This window comes from Perca fluviatilis, chromosome 23 (genome assembly GCF_010015445.1).
Source record: "Perca fluviatilis chromosome 23, GENO_Pfluv_1.0, whole genome shotgun sequence".
NCBI classification, from domain to species: Eukaryota; Metazoa; Chordata; class Actinopteri; order Perciformes; family Percidae; genus Perca; species Perca fluviatilis.
The window spans coordinates 5,478,305-5,496,908 of NC_053134.1; the positions used below are offsets into that span (position 1 = coordinate 5,478,305).

Genomic DNA, 18,604 nt, shown 5'->3' on the forward strand with positions numbered 1-18,604 from the left:
GACGTTAGCTTCCCGGTGGAGGCTAGCCATAGGCTAGCGTGGAACAGATCGTGCAGGGCATATCCTCGGTAAAACAGTATTATCTTGCGCATGCGCAGAACGGATCGTGCAGGCAGAACGGATCGTGTACCGACACACGCAACTCTTTTCGCAGTCGTTATTTATTAACAACAACAAAAACTAACTAACCGACTGTGCAGACGTTAACTAGCTAGCTAGTGTGAAAGTTCAGGCTCTGGGGTGGGGGCTGCATCCAACAAAGACTGCAGCTTTGCGAAACAGACAATCCGATTAGCACAGCAACTTCCTGCAGCAATTGGCCGGCTAGGTGTGTGAACGTGATAATGAACAATTTTTCATTCATCACACACACGTTATTCGCTATTTGTAGAATTCATTGCATTCAGTCCCTGTCTATGGCGCAAGGATTTTCATCCCGCCTTTGAGTATGGCCATTTGGACTGAGCAGAAAACAATTTTGCCGTTGTTTATGGATCAACACTTCGTACTAGGGGTATCACGATTCTCCAAATCCACGATCCGGTTTATAAAAAGGTCACAATTCAATTTAAGCATTTTTTTTGACAGGGACGGCAATTCCACAGTGAAAGCCACTAGATGGCAGAAGAGTAAGTTGCAACAACAGTTCCGACTTCCTCGGAGTTTACGAGACGCGATTGAATGCGCCATTACTTTAACGAGGTGCGCCTGAAGGCACCATGGAGTCCTGTTGGAGACAACATGCTTTACCTTCCTTGTTTGTTAACATAACTCAGTCGCGGGGGAAGCAAAATGTTGCCCCGTCGGTGACTCCAGTGAAGCAGCAGGATTTTTCAGTTTGGTTGTGTCTCCGTCATCTCCGACTCCAGCAGTGGCCGTGATGTCTGAAATAACTCAGTCAAGCTTTGAATTCAATAGTCGAAATCGAAAGCTCACTTCAATCAATTATGATTTTAAATCGAGCCTGTGACACCCCTACTTCGTACGCACTAGGTTGTTTTGAGCGTTCTGAAGCCTTTAAGAGCAAAACTCTCTATTAAAAGTTTGTGACCCCAGAGTGAAAAAGTCTCTGATTCAGAATGTAAACCACTAACCCTCTCCGCTGAAACCTAGATTGAACTAATGAAGATGTTACAGGACGATTAACCGCTTCTGACAGCAAGGCGTGCCAGCTTTTATTCTTGGTTTAACAAACATACCAGGGGAGGATTACATAACAGGTCAATAACCAGTTTTAACAAAAGGCTTGTATGCCTCTTATATTGGTCTAACCCTACCGCAAACATTCATAAAGAGCTCAGAAATCATTCGTATGCACTAGTTTGTTTTAAGGTTCTGAAACCTTTAAGAGCAAAACTCTAATAAATGTTTGTGACCCCAGAGTGAAAAAGCCTCGGACTCAGGATGCAAACCACTAAGGCCGGCTACACACTGGCTGCGTGGCGTGAGCGTGGCTTTTCTGTTGCGTGTCAGCTGCGTGGCGGCTGCGTGGCGTTTTCTGTGTCTTTGCACACCAGAAACGTGTCTGACGCGGCGCTGCAGTTGCTAGCCTTGTCTGTACACATGTATGTTTCCCATTGATAAAATTAAATAATAGCGTGTTCTTCAACCCTATACACTGATTTGATTACAGCAAAGACAACGTCGGCAGTATTGACGGCAAAATAGGCTACAGAATATTTCGTTCTGTATTGAAAGGCGCAATATTTGATTATTGTTTTTATTACATTTATATATCTGCATTTATGTCAAAACCTAGAGACTTTCAAACATCAAAATGTCAATTTATTAATATGTATTCATGTCAAAATGACATATACATCTTTTCCTATTCTATTTTGCCTGGAAACGCTTCCAACACGCTTGCGTGTTGCGTGAAAAATAGGCGTTGGTTCTATTTCTAGCTTGCGCGCGTTTTCGGTGCGGCTCGAGTCGCGCCTGAGACGTGCGTGTCACGCAGCCAGTGTGTAGCCGGCCTAATCCTCTCCACTGAAACCTAGATTGAACTAATGAAGATGTTACAGGATGATTAACCGCTTCTGACAGCAAGGCGTGGAAGCTTTTATTCTTGGTTTAACAAACTGACATTCATGAACGGTACAACAGCAGAAATTCAAATATCAGGGGAGGACTACATAACTGGCCAATAACCAGTTTTAATAAAAGGCTTGTATGCCTCTTATATTGGTCTAACCCTACCGCAAACATTCATAAAGAGCTCAGAAATCTATTGGACTGCTGCCCTTCACCCCTAAAATTTAGTTTGATTCTGTAGATTGATCACGTCCATGATATAGCAGATGGACACTGACTGTCTTTTGTCTGAGTTGAGAAATTACAATTACTGGCTAAGACAGCGGCTTAAATGGGTCATTGCATGAACAAATGTGATGTACCGTACGTGCACACACCTCCAAATCTGGCCGCTGCCCTGCGTCTGGACGGCGACACCAGCTCCTTGACGATCTGTAGGACCTGCATGCTCACAGGGAGGCAGCGGTAGAGGCAGCCGGACGCGGCACAGGGCAGGGGTGGCCCATTCTTGCCCTCTCACCCTCCACAACCGCATGCCTCCCTGGCTCCTCCTCGGGACTCATCCCCTAATCCCCATCATGAATCCATGCTCCTGAGGGATCTTGTATGAGAGCTTCTTCTCCGGGTGGAGAGAAAAAAAAAACCCACAGCTTTTCCTTTAAATCTTCTTCTCCTTTTATCTTTCTGATGTTCTTCCTCCAGATTTCAACACATGCTTACAAACTCTCCGGCACTCCTCAGATACTACTATACCATAAACAGCCGGTCTCCAAGCACAGATGTACAGCATCAGCGAACACTCACACACTCTACCTAATAAGTGCTCCAGCTGCTTCGAATGCTGCCTTTGGTCCACATGAAACAGCCTATAAATCTCAACTCAACAAACTGGCAGCTGCTGAAAGTAGCGGAGGATGTTCGCTGGCAGCGCCGTATCTCTGCAAACTGAATGTGTTCGTCTCGCGTGTGATGTGTGTGTTGTGTTGCTCCGCTGGAGTGCTTTCACACACTCTTCATTTGGCAGTCAGCAGCAGAGAAGCTTCTTCCTTTAAAAAAAAAAAAAAAAAATCTTTTTTCTTCTTCTGTGGCTCCAGCAGACAAACCACCTTGCTGTCGGGGATCAATACATGCACAGTTGACTGGTGACGATGCTTCTCAACTGTCCACAACTCTCTCTCATCTCCTTTTCTGACTCTCTTGTCCTCTCCTAGCCATCTCTTTCTTTCTCTCGCATCAGCCTCTCTCCTCCCTCAGTCCTGCAAAGGCTGGCTACTTCACTCGCTGTCCTCTTTTCACATCCTTTAAATTCTTAATAATGAGCGCTTCCACTCACTCACCCTCCAGCATCTTCTTCCCTCCCTTCCTCTCTGTGCTTTCCTGCACCCCCTACCTCCTCCTTCTCATTGTGTCGCTTTCTGCCTCGGTCACCCACCCTGTATTTCTGCTGGTGTACATTTACTGTGACGGTGAGAACATGAGCAGAATGTAAAGGGGTAAATGCAAGACATGAGATGTGTGTGTGTGTGTGTGTGTGTGTCCTAGTGATGATTTTTCCCCAGCAGCATCAGTAACACTGTCATCCTCCGATTGCACCCTCTCACATTTTGTCTTTGCCACAACCTTTACTCCCTCAGCGAGTCTGTTATCATGATGATGTTTAAAAAAAAATAATAATTGCAAAGAAAATTCATGTTGTAACGTGCAAAAGAAAAGAAACCAATTTAGTTCTGTTGAGAGTCTTCAATGATTTACTCATGACATTAGAGGCAGGCACTATATTACTTCTTTTGGACCTTTGATCCTGAAAATCACACTGCCTGAATTAATTACCTTCACGACGTGGTTGGCATTAATTCTACAGATTTACACTGGTTTAACTTTTACAGGTCTTTTTCAGTCGATTTGGGTAATTTCTCATCCTCTAAAGCTGGTATCTCATGTGGGGTTCCTCAGGGATCCATCCCAGGCCCTGCTAGCTTTTCCCTATACACAACACAAGTCAACATCTTACTTTGGTCACCTGCAGGAACAAAAGCCATCAGTGGAAGGTGGCATGCATACATTTGTGGCTCTTTATACAAATAAAACATCTTACTATCTTCTAGTCAAAGCTATTATTTTGTTTTCCAAAATACCAGACATATTTCTAGTATCTATCAGTGTTGGGAGTAACGGCGTTGTATAACGGCATTACTAACGGCGTTATTTTTTCAGTAACGGAGTAATCTAATTAATTACTTTTCCCATCATTGCAACGCCGTTATAGTTACTGAGAATGTAAAGTGGCGCGTTACTACAATTTGGTTGAATCAAGTGCGAGGTGTCAGGCTTTGGCTACACATAAGCTGCCTGGAGAGAGCAGGGGTGGGGGATGATGACACCGTTGCAAATGAGAAGATGATTGGCTGGGTGGGCGGATGCCCTGCTCACTCTGTCTCACTGCACGCTCTGACTACCACTAAACACAAGACAGCGACAATAGCGACGAGTCAGGGAAATTCAAAGGTAGCGTTCTCGAACTGGAAGTACCGGCACTACTTCTCGCTCATTGAAATGTATATGTAACATGCAGGAAAAAAAACTTTTATTTTTAAATTTTTTATATGTTTTTATTTCTATGCATATCATATGGCAGGCTGCAATCTATTGAGTTCAAATAAATACCAAATGTTCTAAAATACTGTATAGTGTTTTTATTCCTCAATCAGTTAATATAAACATATTGGACGTTAAAGATGTTATAGAACGTAATAGCGTTACATAAAAAATAACGTCACACTTACTTTGATGAGTAACTAATTACTTTTACAATGTGGTAAATGAGTTACTAACTCAATTACTTTTTGGGAGAAGTAATTTGTAATTTGTAACTGTAACTAATTACTTTTTTAAAGTAAGATGACCAACATGGGTATCTATATCTATATTGTTTTCAGAAATCAAGACTTATAGGTTTCAATTACAGAAAAAAATAAAGATTGATGAGGGCAATCCAATAACTGAGTGGTTAGGGCGCAAAGGCCCCGAGTAGCGAGTCCCCAGTTTGATTCCCGGCTGGCCGGAGAGCCAGTTAAGGGAAGTGGGAGACCTAAGTATTTGAGTAAGACACCAAGCATTGGCCTCAAAATACCGACAAATGTTTTTTAAACATTGAAACAGATTTATTAACGCCAGTGGATGTTGAAGGGTCACGGTGGCTTCGCTAACGTTCTCAGCCGCCCTGTCGTTACTAGCTGCCATGCTAATGCTAACCGCCTCAGTTAATGCAAAGAGTGAAGCCTCGCTAGAACCTTGCGAATCCCCCTCTGTCAGATTATTTTCTCTACTTTATTACTTTATTCCGTGTCGTTCACCTTTCTCTCACTTCACACTAGTTGGTCCTCACAGAAAACTCTACTGCGATTGCCGCATTTCGGCTTGTGGAGATTGTAATTTTTTAAATGATTAGCAAGGAATGAAAAAAGACTACGGTAGGTTGCTATCTTTACTCGCACAATGTGCTCGTAAATGATTTTTTCCAGTCCGCACATATCTTTTTTTAAGGGCATATGCTAGTGAAATACTGTAGAGGCCTGTGCACGTCATTCCGCTACTCTCTTTCCCCACATTTCCTGCCTCTCTCCTCTATCACTATCAAATAAAGGCATAAAATAGCCAAAAGGTCATCTTAAAAAAACATCCTCCAATCCTTTCATTAGATTAGAGTATATCCAATATGTCTTTGTACAATACACACATCATAATGTTTGGTAACTCCCCACTTCTCTCGTTAGCTCTCCATTTCTTGTCTCATGTACACTCCGCCCTGTCCATTATGCCATCTCTAATCAGTCCACATACAGTACTAATCCCCGTTCCTCTCTCTAACTGCATCATCTTGCTATAATCAGTCCATTTATACTTCCAATTGGCGATGCATCCCCCATACGGTTATTTCTTTATCTACACCAGGGCGAGGCCAACGTCAGTTTTCCAAATCCATTACGCCGATGTTGACCTTTCACTTAAAATGACATCCAGCTGGTTGTCAATGAATTCTGACATGGCTAATGTTCTCCTGTGTCTGTATTCCAGCCAGTCAGAAGGTGGACTGAAGAGGAAGTGACCTCGAGCAGCGCCACCTCACACACCTTTAGGGCACGTGAACACACCATGATATGCACACACCCACAATGTGATCATAGATACACGTATGTACACACACATACACTGCACCTACCCAAGGACAATGCAGCATGCAAAGAGGAGCAGCAGCAATACAATCACACACATCCTTGTGATGAAGTGTATCTATATTTGTTAGTCCATCCTCCGGCGCTGAGTCAAAATTTCCAATTACTGCATTGCTGGACCGACTCTGCAGCTGCTGTTGCTATGCCTCAGACCCACTGTTGCTAGGCTGTGACCCCACTACATGAGGTGAAAGTGTGGCCTTTTACAAACATAATGGTGTCCACCTTTATCAGTGATTCAACAAGACGAAACACACCAGTGGCACATTGCATGCATGCATGAAAACAACCACACTTATTGTTTTCTATGTAAATGTAGACGTACCGGTTGTATTTTCCATTGTTGCTGTTGATTGACTAAGGCAGTAGGTTCCAACCTGACCTCTCATGACAAGAGATGATCAGTTCAACCGATTGTTTTGACATTCAGAGGCCTGAAGCGGTTGAAGTATCCAGTATTTCACCGCCCAAAAAAGATTGGGAAAAATCTGAAAAAAAGACATATCTTTCAGATATATATCAGATATATCTTCTCCTTCCTAATCTTTAAACATCTGGTGACCCTAGTTTTTTCCTGGGACCCCAATGTAAGAGCCTACAGTGTGCTAAGCTTAATAATATGTTTTGGACTCACTGTGTTTAATAATAATAATCACTTAAAGGGTCATTCTAGTTTATTACCACTTGGGTCTTTTTCATCATTTCGCTTGTGCGCTATCTGCATCAAATGATACAAGCCATATGACATCCTGCTGCATTGTGTGGCCCGTTTGGAATAACCTTTTCGTCACCTTACAAGCAGTCACAAGAAAGAGCCTTCCCAAGGACTTTGTAATCCTATGTAATCTTCTACATCTTTCTGGTGGTCGTACATTCTGCATTTCTAGTGGGGTTTATCTAAGGAGTCCCACATGAGAGGGAAAGAGTAAGTAAGGTGAGAGACATAGAAACTGTGAGGTAATAGGAGAGTGGTGGAGGGTTCAGTAAGATATTGATGGAGCCTTTTAGTCTCCTCCCGACAGCACCCATAGGTCCAATCATGCATAGGGTTGGGTATTGAATGGATTTTTTGATACCGGTGCTAAAATTATACTTTTAAAATGGTGTCAGTGTCTAAACGGTGCCTGAAAGGATACTTTTAAGATTAAAAAAATATATACTGTATATATTTTTTTATTATTTATTTTTTTATTTTTTTAAAAAGGAGCATAAAACGAGATTAAAGTGCCCATATTATGAAAAAAACACTTTTTCTGGTATTTGGGGTGTTCTTTTGTGTCTCTGGTGCTTCCACACACATACAAACTTTGAACAAAAATCCATCCATGCTGTTTTGAGTGAGATACGGTTTCTGAATGTGTCCTGCCTTCAGTCTCCTGGTGAGCTGTTCAAAATCGGCTCGGACTGTGACGTCACAATCCGAAATGAGCTGGCTAACCGCAACCGTTAGCTCGTAGCGTTAGCATTAGCATGCTAACGCTAATGCTAACACTAGCATGGTACCTCGTTCTCAATAGCAAAGCACTGCTACAACACACACAAGTTCACCATAATCTACAAAAGAACTACTTACATGTGCGCCCTCATTTAGAAGTCTCCCAGCTAATCCTGCCTTGTAACTGACTGAAGTTGGAGAAACAGCCTGTCTTTTACTTCTATGGAGCTAGCTAGCTGACATGATCCACATCTGAGCTACTGAGCATGTGCGAGTGCAATCAAAGATAGTACAGAAGAAGAAGAAGAAAAGAGGTCTCACTCTGTAGCTAAAACAGAAACCAGGTGAAAAGAGGATCTACAGCAGTGAGAGAGAGCTGTGCAGTACAACAAAAATATGGTGTTTTTTGAAAATTAAACCATGTAAACCTATTCTGGTACAACCTTAAAATACAATTATGAACCTGAAAATGAGTATAATATGGGCGCTTTAAAAAATGGCTTGTTTATTGCTAAGGCCATATGGTCAAAATGAAATGATTTATTAAAAATCTAATAACAATAACTTATAACAACTTATTTCATCAGTAAATTCCTGTTAAACGACAAAAACCACCACTAGATGGTAAAAGGGTATTTTACAATAACTTTGAATGCACCATGAGGGTGGCGAGGCGAAATTCAAGTGAACGCACCGTCTGTGTTGTTTTCCGACAACGGCAGCTGCAGACTGTTGTATGTCCCAGTGTTGGAATCATCTAAAGTGAAATACAGTCACACTTTATAGCGTTTAGCGTTAGCGGTCAGCAATTTAACCGTGTGTAATCCAGCTGCTAGCTAACGGTAGGCTAACGTTACCGTCTGTCAAGTGTATTTTTAACTAGCATCACATGCAGCGATGCTTCTGTTGCCTCTAACATCTGTTTCGGAGCATCAGAGGGCAGCGGGGACATTTACGTGGCACCGTAATGAGGCACCAAAATTTGCGTTGCTATTCGGTCCGGTAGATACCGGTCGTTAAAGCATCGGTGCCGTATTTGCACCGGGTCTTGGTACCCAACCCTAAGTCATGCAGGGGCCTTCTCCAAAACACCAGATCAATGGGCCCTCCACACGTTTCACCTTAACACCCACTTGATTGAGAACAGACAGATACTGTAAGTCGGACGGAGTCGCTGATACATTGTCTCCTTAATCTACACACCAGATAAGAGCTCAGCCTGGTGGCAGCCTTCTTCACTTTAACTGGCAACAGAGACGCTGTCAATGCTACGATGGGGCGTTCGATTCTTGGTGTTGGAGAGAGGAGACACTGCACAAAGGTTGACAAAAAACAGTGACAGCTGTAGAGAGCAGAGATGATGTAAGACTGGTTGGTGTAGGTCGATGCAGATGTGGATACAGGCATTTTGTAGCACTGTTAATTAGAGCAGCAGCTAATGATTATATTTATCTGCAGATTATTTCCATGCTTAATCATTACAAAAAAAAAATGGCATCTACAATTTCTCAGAGCCCAACGTGATGTATTCAATCGGCTTTGTTTTGACCAACAATCCAAAAGATTTTTTATACGCGGTCACATATGATGAAGAAAAGCCGCAAATGCTCACATTTGAGAAAATAAAGCCAGAGAGTATATGATCAATTATCAAAATAGTTTAATTTTTGTTGTTGTTCAACAGGGCCGGTAGGTTCACAGGCTTCTTCTATAGATTGAAGCTGAGGAAGTTTTTCTACATATTTAAATTTGTCCATTCAACAAGGGTTCAGTCTTTGTCCATACTTTTATTTTTAAAATTCAGATTTGAGTTTGTGAAGTTTTTTTTAGCCATCTGCTTGGGCCATGGTGATCTTTAGTAGTTGAAGCTCAACCTTGATGATCCCGATTGGTTTTAAAGACACCTTAAGACTTTCCAAGCGATTCCACTGTCGCAGACTAATTTTCAATATGGGAATGAAATCATGAGAGTCATGCTAGAGTTGGGGCCCGCTCCCGTTGTCTCAATCGTTTGGTGTAATGTGGTCATAAAACTCGGTCCGAGTCAGTCTTTTTCCTGTCTGATATTTGATATTATGTAAGTTTGAAGTCTTGGTTGTGAAGTTAAATCACGTGAGCATTGTCAACAACCAATGGGTGCGCTCCCTCCAGGACCAAACAGGAAGCAGCAAACGGCTACAGCTAGTGTTGTTGATGGTTGCTAAGCTAAACGCTAATGAGGGAAAGTTGCCGATTTTCAACCCTTCTGAAGAGCCTCATCCAACGGGAGATTTACGCGGGTAAACGCAGACCTCCCGGTACTGCCGGCATTCATCTGCATATACGGCAGAACAGAAAATCTGCAAACTTTCCCTTAAGTTACCAGCTAACGCTAGCGGCAGCTAGCTAGCTAGCTAGCTTGGTTTAATTTTTCAAAATGACTCTAGTTGTAGTCTTGCAATGTGTAGTCTATATCCTTGACGCTCCACTTCCGGGATTGCTCTGTTGCCGCCGGAAAAGTTTTCACTCACTCATTTAGGCCAGATATCCGTTGCCTTGGGCTTCCTTGTGTTGGCATTTTAAACTCTGGTCGATTTATGAGGACTGTGATTAACCTTTTATCAGATCTCTGCAGGGTAAATCCAGACAGCTAGCTAGCTGTCCAGTCTGAGTTTTCTGCTGCATGACTAAAACAACTTTTAAAACGTACATGTTCCACCAAAACAAGTTCCTTCCAGAGGCTATTTTGCAGCGGCACAGTGGCTTTTCTCCGGTGCCTAGCACCGGCCAAGACGATTCTGATGATTAAAGAAATGCCAATAAACAGAACACATTTTCCTCCCATCCCCGAATGCTATGTGGAGTAGACCCTCCTCCAAAGCGCGCTGGAGGAGAGTCTGGCAAAGCGAGACTATGCAATGTGTGACCCTGCAAGATCTCCAGTCTTTACATAGTATGACTTTAATGTTAGATGTGAGAGGATTGTCTTTAGATGTGAGACGGTGTCAGACTTTAGTCTTTGCAAAGTCTGTTCAGAGTCTTCTAGTGTATGGTAAGCATTAGCAGAATGATAATCGTTAATTTACAAATACAGAAAATGTGAGAGCCAGAGTTTTGGCAGATTACATGGCAGACACGTGAAATATTACCAAAGAAAAAATAAGGACACAGTTTGGAAAGGATACAAAGTGTCAGAAAAGAGACTTCAATAGGAAACACAGAAGCGTTAAATTCCTCATTGTCACCATTGCTCAGAATTAGTCGGGAACTGTCGCCAGTTAACACAACATGAATGAATGAATGAATGAAAGAACATCTCTGCTGCCTACCAGGAAAACACACTGTCAGTGTCTTTTCAACTCGATGCCACTTCTTTGTCTGCTCTTCAACTCCCTTCAAAGAAAATGACAAAACCAACTCCACTGTCATCTTTCTGGCCCCACGTTGCCAAAAGTGGCAACCCTAATTTCACTCAGCACTCCTCTTCATAATACTCTCTATCTGCAGCGTCTTCCTGTTCGCACTCTTGTCTATACACAAATCACACAGACCTAACAGCGGTGTGAACACACACTCCTCTGTTGTCCTAATGGCAGCATTCTGTTGAAGGGGTGATTGAATTAGGCTGGGTGCTGATTGCTCGGCACATTGATTAATGCTGCCTGCTGCGCTTGAGTGCGTCACGGCACTCATGGAGTCCTGCTGCTGAATGCCAATAAGATACCATCCACGGGAACAATATCAACATGAACAACTCACCATATTTGAGCAGATGCATGTCAGCTCCTAATTGAGCTCACATTTAAACTCCGTGCATGTAGGGATAGACCGATAGCCGGTAGTGAAGCTAATGAATCCCGATAGTCAGGGTGCGATTTTGATCACGCACAACAAAACATGCAATTAATAAATCCCCCTTTCAATACCTGGATATAGTGCCACTCGGCCAGCCATGCCAAAACACTTAAATATTCAACATTCAATGAAAAATAATTTCAAAATGAAATAGCACAACTTTGCGGCGAAAACAAAAATACCTTCACCCAGGAAACGCTCGTTCGTTCCTCGGGGAGTGTTTTAGTCCACGCCACAGTCTTTTTTTCTAAACTTAAATATTCGTTTTGGTGCCTAAACTTAACTGTCAACTAGGGCTGTGTTCGATTGAAGAAATTCTTAATCGACTAACACTCATTCAATTGTATCGACTAATCGATTAGTTGATTTAATCGACAGATCTGTAAATCTGAGTTTCTCCGCAAAGAGTTATGCAAAAGGATGCATATATTGAATAAGATAATGCCTCCTTTGCATATTTAAACAACATTTCAGAAAACGTGTAATACAACAAATAATTGCCTTAATGAAAGTAATTAAAGTAGGTTTCACGGTGATATCTATTAGGTAAAATGTCAACCCTTAATTCTTGTGTTTACCAGAGATGTGCTCGTACGTTTCTTGGAAATAAGTCATTCAGCATGAAAATAGCATCAAACATGACTAATCGACTAAAGAAATCTAAGTTGACTAAGACCAAAACGACCGATTAGTCGACTAATCGACTAAGAGGGAGCAGCCCTACTGTCATCGTCGCATGACGCTCACTTTCTCTGGCTAAACTCCACCACCATGGCCCCTGAAAGGACCGTCATCTGGCGGTGCCCGTGCTGCGGAGATTGGCTCAAAAATAAAATGTCTTACATTACCGATATATTAGCACCTCACAAAGATTTTATAGCAAACAGTTTCCTACTTACACTTCCAACAGACATGTAGCAACATTATCCCATTGGCGACATGCCTCTGTCCACCCAATGAAAGAAGTCCAACAGCAGAGGGCTTATGTATTGCATTGTATTTTAAAATCAGCGTTTTCCACACTGAGAACAATAAAACACCATTAATATCTGAATTTTAACCCTGCTGCACGTAACAACAGTGCAACACAATAAAGCACATAGGTTTGAGTCAGCATTCTCAAAGGTTGGAAGCAGTTCAGGACAGTTTAATGTCTGTGGATGGAGCCACCAGAGGGATGGGAGGGAGGGAGAGGGAGGGAGGTGTTCCCCAAAACGCCCTCCTCTCTCTGACTTTCTCACTCTCTTTCCTCTCTCCTTCCTCTCTCAGGCCTGGGGCCTTGCCACGGCGAGCGAGGGAATGGGAACGGACGGGAAAGAAAACACACAAGAACAACATTACGGCTCTGCCTCACGCTTCCTGTTGGCCCTTCCCCGTGTCATTTCCTGTTTGAAGTGTGCAGCTTTTTTGGCCAATTTGACTTTGGCCAGAGTTCCAGTGGCCTTCACAGCTAGTGAGATGTCGTGCTATGAAAGTTTCCACCTCACAACGAAATGTTCTATTCAAAAGCTCACTCACATTTTGGTCTAAAACTCAAACAAACAAACCTGTTTGATGATCTTTATTCCGGGTAAATGTCCTCACATAAAAAACAATATATGCAGTATAGACATACAATATAATCAAAAAAAGTGCATCACAGCAAATTTCCAATCCAATCCAACTTTATTTATAAAGCACATTTTAAAACAACAGAGTTGAGCCAAAGTCCTGCACAGTCAAAAATCAAAAGCAGTCCCAGTACTAGAGACATGATATTACATGTAAATTAATGAAAAAATAAATAAATAAATAAATATGTCATTACCCTTCTCTCTCCCCTTTCAAGTCTAAGCTGTCCTATCAACAATAAAGGCCTAAAAAAATGCCACACACACAAAAAAAAGCAGATGGGGACACAATTCAAACATTTTTGAAAAATTCACTTTTTGAGATAAAATTCTGAAATTTTGCACATCAAATCTACAGTGATCTTTGAATGTTGTGAATTTTTTTGCATGAAGACCAAAGATTTAGTTTGGAAGAAATTGCAGTATTCGTTTACACTACTGTATGCAGTAAAATGTTTTAATGCACTGTGGGCTCGTGGCAAATTTGTGGAGGACAGTCGCAGTTGTTAAGAACACATTAGCTGAATAGAGGCATCAATCCAAACTATATTTTGCCATCATGATGGTATGCTTTCCAAATGCAACTGATAAAAAAACAAACATCTCAATTCATAATAAAGCAGAGCACACTCCTCTTAAAGGAGGACACATACAAATACTCACATTTTTTTAAAGAAATAAATGGGAGAAACCTGAAGAAGAGCTACAGAGGAGGGGTCCCTCCAGGACGTACAAACATGCAATAGAAAGACACATAGCAGCAGTAGAATTTCACTGCTTCCAATTAACCCATTCAATTAGATTGCCAAAACACTAATTAGGAATTTTTAAGCTAAATTGCCAAAAATGGATTGGTTCCACCTTCTTAAATGTGAATACTTTTCCCCCCTTATAAATGGGTTTTTAACTGTTGCTCGGACAGAACAATACACTTATATATTTCAGTGAGGGATCTGGAAAACTACATGAAAATCAATTTTGTAAAATAATAAGTCAGTTGCAGACCTATAAATAAACATTAAGCGTATATCAAATATGGTTTCAGTTATTTCTTTCCTTCTAATGTTTGAATGGCAAAATAAACATGGAATAAATAAAGCAGTAAATGCTCTAGAGTTTAAACAAAACACTCCAAACATAGCCTGAACCAAAGTCCAATAAATCAGTCTGCTTGGGGCTCCACATTAAGGGCCAGACCTCTCCCAGGCCTGCGTAACCCAGCCTCCCAGCAAACAGGCCTGATCAGATTCAGTAGCTTCTATAGAGACATTAGAGAGACATCAGTGTGTGTGTGTGTGTGTGTGTGTGTGTGTGTGTGTGTGTGTGTGGTATTATTTACAAGGCGACGGTATACAAACAGCTGGTGAAGCAGCATAGGACCGAGGCCGAGCAGAAGAAGCGGGGTGTTTGACGTAAGCAGCGGCAGACAGCTGAAGATCTACAACGACCCAGTCCCGGTGACTGCGACACCAGCGTGGGAGTCAACGAATATTACCCACAATGCTCCACACTCACCCTCTCCATCCCTCTCACACACACACACACACATTCATACATCACGCAGTCAATCAGGTGTTTCCCGCTTGACATTGGACGACAGGGTGTGTGTCGTTTATCACAGGTTGACGGGCGGTCACTGTTTGTGTGTGTGTGTGTGTGTGTGTGTGTGTGTGTGTGTGTGTGTGTGTGTGTGTGTGTGTGTGTGTGTTAGTCATTAACACTTGATCTGAAGACACAACAATGACATCATGCATCATGTTTTGGCAGGTTTGTGTGTTTTATGGGACAACCTGTGCTATGTGTTGTATGTGTTAGTGTGTGTGTGTGTGTGTGTGTGTGTGTGTGTGTGTGTGTGTGTAATCTCTATGAAAGGATCACTAAATTGTTCAGTAAAAGACACTGGGTACTTCTTCAGCTTGGTACGCGCCATGAACCAAATCGTTCGCTCTAATTACAGAATATGTCTTGTCACTTGTGTACCATGCTGTTAGCAACACAACAGGTTTACAAACAAGCAAAACACACCTTATCTCTGGATATTTTTAGCATTTAGACACAGCAGAACTTGCTGGAAAATTTCTCTGTTTTTAGTAGATTTGGACACGTGTCTTCGTTTTTTTCTAACACTTTTTTTTTACAGCAGAACACATACTGATAGCTAACAGCTCCAGCTAACATGACACAGCAACTTCCAGTGAAAAACGATAGCTAGGTCCTCAGGTAACCCCAATAAGTTACCGTTAGCAAAACGGCACTAGAGCCGACATTTTTCAAAATAAATCAAAAGAAAGTAAATCGTTTGTTTTCCCAGTTTACTGAAAACTCGGAATAGCTTTGGCAGCGTTTTATTGTCGTGCGTTAGCTTAAACATGCTAGTTGAAGCCCTAGCGTGACGCATTTTTATGGAACCCACGGCAGTTCTAGGCAAGACCCCGCCCTACGAAGCAGCCTGATTGGTTGGTGGTTAGGCATTTACTTTGAGCAGTTAAGGTTTGGACACAAATCGTGTTCCGTTACCTCGCGCGAGCATGGACTCCTGGTTAATCGTAGCGCACAAACGCTATTGAAGGGCAGGTATTGTCTAGAACTAGGGTTCCATAATGACGCTAGTGTGACCCATGACCTGTGTCTCCGTTTTAACACCTACTAATGAATTGTCCGGTTTTTCTTTCAGTTTCTCCTTGTTTTATATAGCAAATGTTACTATTGTATATCTTTTGGAATTTTTATTTTTTAACTTCAACCTGCCTAATGGACTACAGATGGAAATTAGCCCCCGGGCTACAATCTGGCATTTTCACGTGTACTGCTGTACATGTTCATCAATGTGCATTGTCCTGAAATAATTATGGCTGTGCTCGATTGAAGAAATTCTTAGTCGACTAACACTCATTCAATTGTATGGACTAATCGATTAGTTGACTTAATCAACAGATCTGTAAATCTGAGTTTCTCCGCAAAGAGTCATGCAAAAGCACCACTTTAATTCTTGTGTTTACCAGAGATGTGCTCGTGCGTTTCTTGGAAATAAGTTATTCAGCATGAAAAAAGCATAAAACATGACTATCGACTAAAGAAATCTAAGTTGACTAAGACCAAAACAACCGATTAGTCGACTAATCGACTAAGAGGGAGCAGCCCTAGAAATAATACAATTTTAAAAAATAAAGACCTACTGTTAACAGATAAACCATTTCTTTCTCTTGCATTACTTTAAAACACACAGAACTTTGATACTGAAACTGTGATATGCATCCAGTGAGTTTGCATAATCTTACACTTGTAGTGTACAACAACAGATTGATTTTTAATAACATATTTAACAGGATAGCATTGAGATGGAGCAAAAGAGTCAAACATGAAATCTGGGTGAATTCACACCAGCTCTCAAAACACATTAAAAAGGCATTAGAAGCCCCACATTCAAACACAGCAAAGCTTTCTTCATTGTACAAGATCTCATCTGTCTGAAGTCCAGACATTATGTATTGATGAACTCAACCCTCTGAACGGGAAGGCCGCCACCGCCGCCGCCAATAACAGCAGCTCGGCTCACCATGGCAACTAAATACAAAGAGGCCATTAAAAGCTTGTGACGAGGCAATGTCATAACTTCTGAGTGCATGTGTGCGACGGAGAAAGCGACAGAGACATCTGTGTGGGTTTGTATCTAATTTTCCTGGTGCAATCATCTCGCTTAAAATATCATTGAGTATCCAAAAAGTTCTTCTTTCTTCTCCATAAGTGGAGTCTGTGGTCAGCACAGAGCAGCTTCTGGTATTTCTAAATCTTAGCAGTTTTATCATCCTCTGGAAAAACTCAGTACCCAGTTGGTTTAAAATGAGTGAAGCCCGTTTAAAACAATGCAACAGGCTGAATATTTAAGATCCAGCTTCAGCCGTTCAAACTTAATTTGACCAAAAGCTGCAGGGAACCACAGCTCTTTGCATACTATAAACCTGATATGAAAGTCAAATCGCTTTAGTTCATGGCAAATGTAATTTACTCGGTGAGTTGCTCTCTCCTTGCCTTATCTCTGCCAGTGTTCTCGGCCCGACAAGGATTCAAGTCTCACCCCTGCTCTTCAAAAGGAAACAAACGTGGTCTGCTGGGACATCAGAAATAAAGAGCAAAGGCCACACCACCCCTCTGTAAAGCCCAAGGTCCACTCCGAGCTGCATCATATTGCTGGAAAACTTGATAAAAGTGCAGCCGTATGAAAAACTAGCTCGGCAGCGGTGAAATAATCAGGTGGCAGTGCTAACCATTTGTCAGCCGCAGCCAGCCGCAGCCAGCCGCAGCCAGCCGCAGCGCTGGCGATGAAAGAGGTATCAAAACTCTTCTTCCATGGATAGCTCCGGTAGAGCGAGCGCCCATGTATAGAGGTTTCCCCCCTCTCTCTCCCCTTTCATTTCTTCAGCTGTCCTGTCACTAAAGGCCTAAAAATGCTCCACTCATCGAGAGAAATCCATCCTATCAAAAATTCATTATTGAAGCCCTGCAACTACAAACTTTGCAAAGAGGCTCTAGTCAGTTTGAAAGGATTTATTAGACTGGGTAAACCCAGCCCGATCTGCCGGCGATTTGATTTCGCCCTGCAGCTCAGGCTGGAAACCTGTACATTTTTCTATCCTGCTTCCGTTACAAATCTGCGGGGACAAATCACAAACTGGCTTATCCACCTGGCACGCTATTGGCGGGTTTAATGACGATAGAGAAGCGACAGCAAGCAGCTTTTTGTTTACATTCAACATGGCGGCCACCGATGCGCAGCAACCCGTTGATGCCGCTGTCGCTGCAAAGTAAGTCACCCGGATCGTTGGTCTGATTGGTTGAAGGACTATCCAATTGCGTACAGAGTCATGTGAACTATGCCCATTGATCACGCCTCTTGTGCAGCGGAGCAGACTCCCCAGACTAATGTTCAAACTTAAAAGATTGAGCTTGGTATGGTGATAGCCAGACTATAAGTTTAGTGTAATTCTAAAAAATAAACATTAAATAAAACATTAAATTGACTCTTTACCTTCTTAACAAGATGTAAAAGATTCCTGTTAAAGGAGGATTTTTGGGTGGAAGATACATTGTAGAAACCAAAAGAGAAGGCTGTTGCAGGGGTGTAACTTATTAAAGGTCCTATGACGTGCTGCTTTTTGGATGCTTTTATATAGACCTTAGTGGTCCCCTAATACTGTATCTGAAGTCTCTTTTATATAGACCTTAGTGGTCCCCTAATACTGTATCTGAAGTCTCTTTTATATAGACCTTAGTTGTCCCCTAATACTGTATCTGAAGTCTCTTTTATATAGACCTTAGTGGTCCCCTAATACTGTATCTGAAGTCTCTTTTATATAGACCTTAGTGGTCCCCTAATACTGTATCTGAAGTCTCTTTTATATAGACCTTAGTTGTCCCCTAATACTGTATCTGAAGTCTCTTTTATATATACCTTAGTGGTC

The 18,604-nt window shown here is 42.0% G+C and overlaps 1 protein-coding gene across 3 annotated transcripts in view; it reads right to left on the reverse strand.

The window, feature by feature from the left end:
- Positions 1-18,604, reverse strand: part of usp6nl (USP6 N-terminal like) — a 126,454-nt gene that overhangs the window by 76,250 nt on the left and 31,600 nt on the right. The window contains exon 3 of one of the 3 annotated variants that reach the window (XM_039791342.1): positions 6,592-6,754. The exons of 1 other annotated variant lie outside the window; for it this stretch is intronic. In XM_039791342.1, coding sequence (XP_039647276.1) covers positions 6,592-6,655 — 64 coding nt within the window. In that variant the 5' untranslated portion in view covers positions 6,656-6,754. Of the gene's footprint in view, positions 1-2,411; positions 3,056-6,591; positions 6,755-18,604 lie in introns of those variants that run through there. One more of the 3 variants, XM_039791341.1, reaches the window with a different exon arrangement.